Source organism: Aplysia californica, unplaced genomic scaffold, assembly GCF_000002075.1.
Source record: "Aplysia californica isolate F4 #8 unplaced genomic scaffold, AplCal3.0 scaffold00049, whole genome shotgun sequence".
NCBI classification, from domain to species: domain Eukaryota; kingdom Metazoa; phylum Mollusca; class Gastropoda; order Aplysiida; family Aplysiidae; genus Aplysia; species Aplysia californica.
This window is the reverse complement of record NW_004797319.1, coordinates 1,268,020-1,274,262: the sequence shown is the minus strand read 5'-3', so window position 1 is coordinate 1,274,262 and position 6,243 is coordinate 1,268,020. Positions and strand designations below refer to the sequence as shown.

At 42.6% G+C, this 6,243-nt stretch overlaps 1 protein-coding gene across 1 annotated transcript in view; it reads left to right on the top strand.

Annotated features, from left to right (window-relative positions):
• Window positions 1–6,243, top strand: part of LOC101851711 (sushi, von Willebrand factor type A, EGF and pentraxin domain-containing protein 1) — a gene marked incomplete in the record, with an annotated part of 56,468 nt that overhangs the window by 24,285 nt on the left and 25,940 nt on the right. The window contains 3 exon segments of the mRNA XM_013079346.2: window positions 95–284; window positions 2,692–3,857; window positions 5,533–5,818. Of these exon segments, the coding sequence (XP_012934800.1) occupies window positions 95–284; window positions 2,692–3,857; window positions 5,533–5,818 (1,642 nt within the window).

The window sequence follows — 6,243 nt, the reverse complement described above, 5'->3', positions numbered from 1 at the left end:
CCTCTGTCTCTCTCTCTCTCTCTCTCTCTCTCTCTCTCTCTCTCTCTCTCTCTGAACAACTCATAACTCCCGCCCCCTTCTCTCCCCAGGACCGGAATGTAAAATCCCTTCTCCACCACACCGAGGCAGTGTGTCCTGCTCCCCCACGCCCACTTCCCTCCAGACGTGTGTGCCTCACTGTCGCCAAGGGTACGCCTTCCATCAGGTAGCACAGAATGTCTATGTCTGCGACCTCAACGGCAGGTGGAGGCTACGGCACGGGACTTTCTGGCCAGACTGCTCCAGTGAGTCGTCCATTCGTTCCTTCCTCTTTTTCATTCTTCTTTGTCGGTGGTTTAACTCCCCCCTGCCCCCCAAAAAATTACCAAAAGATTTTGTTTAAATTAGAAAGTCAACACAATTTAGATCATTTTGGTGGGTGGTTGACGGGTGCTCTGATGTGGTTTATTCTTTTTTCCCATCAAACATGTATCGTCCTTATCTCTCCTTCTTTTACGAGTTTGTTACTCTCTTGTAACGCCACTTATCCTCAACACTTATATAACTTACTGCTTACTGATCCCATAATCTACAAGGATCGTAGGGGCGCTGTATGGTAGAGAGCCTCGTCAGGTGCCTCCACTTTTCACTTTTTTTTTCGAGCGCCTGGGTTTAGGCCTAGGATTTTCCTGTCCTCTCCGTAATGTTGTCGGTCCACCTCTTTCTTTGCCTTCCTCTTTTTCTCTTCCCCTGCATAGTTCCCTGAAGAATGGTCTTGGATAGGCCACACTATCTTGTTATATGACCATACTAATTCATTTTTCTTCGATTCACTTTAGACAGCTAGTCTACACAGTGGTTCACAAGCATACAGAAGGATGGAGATGACGAGGGCATAGAGTAGTCTGATTTTGGAAATGACTGAAATATTTCTGTCTTTCCATATTGGTCTTAGTTTTGTAAGCGCGTCTGTTGTTTATGCAATTCTTGCATGGATTTCTGGCTTGGATCCTTCTTGGCTAACGATAGCACCAAGGTACTGAAACTGGTCGACTGTTTCACGCTGTTGACCATTGAGTGTAATTTTTGTTCTAATGGGTTCGTCACTATTTCTCATCGTCTTTGCGAGGCCTGCAGTGGTGGGTTTGTTGTATGTTTGTTGGATCGACTCTGTCAGCCTTAAGCCCATGTTGTAGTTCTTCATTGTTGCCCTTAATGCATCATGTCACACGTCATCAAATGCCTTTTTGAAACCAATGAACACGCGAAACATATTATTATCTTTCTGGTGTTGGCAGTATTCCTTGCTCAGAACTATGAGGTTGAATATAATGCCATAAAACTCTTACTAAAACAAGATCGTTCTGAAGGCGGGCTTCCGACCCTACGTGTCAAGACCAACCCGGGCTGAGAGTGATAGTACACCCCAGAAGAAACACCTAGGTACTCGATAAATTTCATCCCCTCTCGGGAATGGAACTGGGGTCTCCTGCCGCAAGGCCAGTATACGTTCCTCTGCCTAACGCTCAAAATATGTAATGACGTAACTAGTCGCTTGTCGCACTCGACTGTTATGAGATATCGGAGGAAACCTCGATTTTCTCAGATCCATGTGTTTTTGACTCCCCAAATTTAAATGGTTGTAACTTTCTAAGCAAAACAGCTAGTCTGAAATAGTGTTCATCCACATGTAGGGCCTGAAAAGATATATTGTTCTTGTGATAGTTCAATGTAATTCAAATCTTTTACGGATCCATCGACACGGCTTAGATCATTTAGGGGCCAGGCTGCTTCGATTCCACCTGTTAGGGCCAACCCGGGCTGAATGGGGTACAATATTCAAACAGACAGACGGAGATACTCGATGAAAAGAAATTTTCCCCCAATCGAGATTCAAACTCACATCTTTGGCGAAGAACCTGACTGTTACATTATATAAGCTGGTACAATAATGCTCTTGTTCAACGTTAATTGGATGTTGGATGTACACTTGTCCGACTGGTCTTGTTGTATGATTGTGTTGGATAAAGACATGGAAATCTGAAGCGCCAATGCATACTTCTTCTATCTGAGTCAAAAAGAATATAATCCCCAGAAGGTTCACTTGTCTCCGACGACTACAGTTAACCAATTATAGTGTTATTCATCACCACCTCAATCATAATTGACTGAATATCATCGAACGTACATACAGACATCTCAACTGTAGAATTAATGTTAGACTATTGACTGAATGTACTCTAAGACAGAGGATGCCCTGTTAGTTTGTTTATTTGTTTGTAAAGAGAAGCACATCGACACAATAATGGTCATTTAGCGCTGGGAAAAAGTAAAGCAGACAACAGAAACAGCAAAGGAGGAAAAGAAGTAGGACCTACAAGAGGCGCTCTCCAACCACCCACAGAAGATGCCTCACACATTATATCTTTGCGTGCATCCTTACCAAAAAAAAACGTTTCTCATGTCCTAGGTACAGGAACAGCCATATGTGGACAGACTATTTGTTGTTGCACTCATAGGGCACGGATTCGAGTTCCGCAAAAGTGTGACTTGGGAATGGCCTAAAGACAACTTCAGTAAGTAGCACTGCCTGGTTTGTTTGTTGGTTGGTTTTTTTTTGGTTTTTTGGGGGGGGGGGGGGTATATCATTTTATCGAGTATACCAGTGTCTACCAGAATGCGATAACACATTTTCAAACATTCTATTTACAGGGAGGTACTTCCCGCACAAAGCTGAGCTGCGAGGTCGCGCCAAGTTCTACTTTGAGGGCGGGGACTGTGTCTCTGCGAGGGCGGAAATTGCTGAGATGTTCCGCAACACTCTGCAAGATCTGTCATGGGAGGTGTGCGGGGATGAGACTTGTAATGTAGAAGACGTCATTGTGTACTGTGGAACTGACTCCAAAAAGAAACGGAGACGACGAGAGGTGCAAAGGAAACCAAGGGGACTCACGATAAGCGAGGGAATATTTAAAAACACGACAAGTCTTCGCTTTGCCTCGAAGGAAGAAATCTCGAGTGAAAAACAGGAGATTCGGAATCAAAGGAAGCAGTTTCAGTTTTTTACGAAAGAAATCAGGAACAAATTGGATGACCATATAGACAGAGAGACACCGTCTTCAGTTCTTTTTCCTTCTACCACATCCTTTAAAGCAAGAGTGAAAAGATTTGACCCATTTTCTAGTCGCCGTGAATTACAAGACATGGGAACTCCTTTTCAGCGGGATTCCGACCAACGAAATAGAGGAGCTTCCCATTCTGAAACCAGTGCCGGACGTCCAGAAAAAGACACAGACTCGGTGGATAAGGGCCCTGACGAGAAGGAAATCAAGCGTGACCTGTTCTACATGAGCGATGACGCTTTTGAAAAGTCTGGTTTTACTCCGGACATGCAGGCTTTCCATCAAAGTCCCACTAAAGGCTATCTGTCAGACGATGGGAAGAGGCCCGTGCAAAGTGCTTCGAACAAATATCGAGAGGGGAGATCATGGAGGAGTGCAGATACTGCCAGAGAGTACATTGACACAACAACTCCATCGTCATCAGCTCTAAATATGAATCCATTTGTACAATTTCTTGGTTTTTCCTCTACGACAGCTACCGGTGATTCCCCAGCGAATTCTAACGTAGAAGGCACTACAGCACCGTCATCTCTTGAGCCGTTTCCCCAAAACTCCACGGTGAACGATCAAAATGGTACAACAAATTTTCCCGCAAATTCTTCGCAAAATAGCAGTAACGAGGAGGAATCAGACACTCTGCCGTGGAAACTCTTCGACGAAATGGATAATAGCAACAACACTTCGAACTCTGACCCGTGGGATAGTTGGCTGGCGAAAGACATTGACAGAGGGGCTTCGGGTGCAAACACGAGCACGGTATGTTCGACATTTACACGTCTCATTGTCTGTCTGTCTGTCAATCTATACGTATATCTTTTTGCTCACTTTTCGGTCTGCCTTTTGCTCTGTCTCTTCGACGTTTTGAGTTTTTAGCTTGCGTGGACATTTTGTCTCAGATTACTTTTTTAACAAAAACTTTAGCTAAACAAACGCATGCCTCATGAGGGTTCCTCTAACGGCTGCTATCATCGATTTTTCTCATGCATTGCTTTGTGCTTTCATTCTGAATGGATAACTTGGTGAGCATTGTGAAAACGTAGTTTCATATCCCTGCCATCTGGTCATATGTTGCATCGTCTGTCATTGATTTCTCTCATCTTCCGCTTCATTTTTTCCTATTCTTATTTACTGATTTACAATATGGAGGGGATTGTGCCGTCTCAGAGGATCATAAAAAACATTACATTTAAGCGCAACATGCCCCCGTTGAACACCGAATAGAAGGTGTTTCGAAGGCGGTGTAATCCATCCCCAAAAAAGACTAGGGTTTCGATTAGTTAAATGTTAGATTTATTACCTTACAGCAGTATTTATGTAAAGTGTGCCTCAGAAGATAGAGCTATATATATATATCTACTAATCATCTGTAAAAACAGCATAGAGCAAAGAAGCAAATCTCATAATATACGTTTTATACTAATCAAATGGCGTCTATTTAAAGGATGGGCAAAAAAAAGACGAAATTTATTTTTAAATAAAAAAGTCCACGTAAAATCTCAAGGACAACAAATTTGTCCAGTCCGTGGCTTCATCCAGTTCAGGAGACGTAAATTTTTGGTTGTTGTCTTTTTTCTTTTTACGCTATATCTATTACAAAGGTTAGCTTCACCTGCGGGTACTGAACTAGCCTAAAACTGTTTGTGTTAAGAAGATAAAAGGCTGATTAGGTCCTTAAGAGGACTTCTATTTGAAAAAGTACCCTCATAATACACGAAGACTTGCCGGCATGTTTAACGCTACATGCTTAGCTGAAACAAACACAATTTTTTTTTTACTTTCAAGGCTATGAAAACATTTCTCATCTTATTTCTCACTGAACAGTAGTATTAGTAAATACTTAAGATTTGGAAAGAAGCTCTTCATTTGATAATAGAACATTTCGAGCTAGAATTCTCTAACAGATACCGCGTATGTGGTGTATCTGTAAGGTGCCTCGCCGTTGCACTCAGAATGCGTTAATAGAATTGCTATATGGGGATATCTTTTTAGCGAGTACATCATGTATCTCCATCTTTCAGTTGGAAGTAGTGTTCCCTTCAGCCTGAGTTGGCCATGACGGGCTGGATCGAAGCATCCCTCCTAGTAAATGACCTAATTGTACCGGTGATGGCGTAAAATGCTTACTTTTTTAAATTTAATCTTTCGACCAGACATGATCTTTCCCAGCTGAAATGTTGTTTTTTGTTGTTGTTTTGGTATGTGTTCTGCGGCACTTGCAGTAAATGTTATATAAGTGACGAAAAATGAAAGATGTTACAAGAGAGTAACAAATACTAAAAAGAAGGAGGAGAGATAAGTAAGATAGATATTTGATTGAAAAAGAGGGGCAAATCACAACACTGCACCCGCCAACCACCCACTTAGACAAGTGTATGCATTGCTTTAAGCGACGTAGTAATAAAGGGCTCATTGAACTCTTTTGCAAACACAGTCACAAGTGGAGATCGAGTTCCTGATTCAAGCGTCCCTTGCCGCAGATAATATGACAGCTTCAAGCCAGTACACATTGTTGAACACACTCGCGGACGTACAAGACTCTCTGACCATCAAATGGGACAGTTCCTTCAGCAATGAAACCCAGCAGGATGGAGACAGACAGTCAGACAATGGAACGCTGGTGTCGTCTGGGGGGCTCAGTTTTGACATGCCGGAAGTCATTTCCTGTCGTTCTGGCCACGTGACACAGATCGACCTAATGAACCAGATACAAACGTGTGGTAAGAAACAGTAGGGGCTTTAGAAGGTGAAATTAGCCAATGTTTCTTTCGCTCCGCCTCCGTCTCACAGTTATTTGAGAGTTCTCTCGTTGCTTTTACTTCTCGGAAAGTTATAAAACAAATTCACATAGGATGTTTAAGGAGAGAGGGGGGCTATCTCTTGATGTTACGGTATTTCAGTTCCTTATGATTCTCTTACTGTAGATGCTGTTATAATTATCGTTGTTGGTGTTATGATGATGATGATGATTTTTTTGTTTCCTTAATGGGCCTGACGGACTTCACGAAGAAATCTTCGAGCGAGAGCGAGGCTCTTTTTCGGCTCCATTGTCAATATGCTTAGAGGCACCTCCACTCGTCCAAATAACTCCATTCGAATTGCCATTGTTCCTGGACATTCAAACATATGTTTGATATCCTCCTTT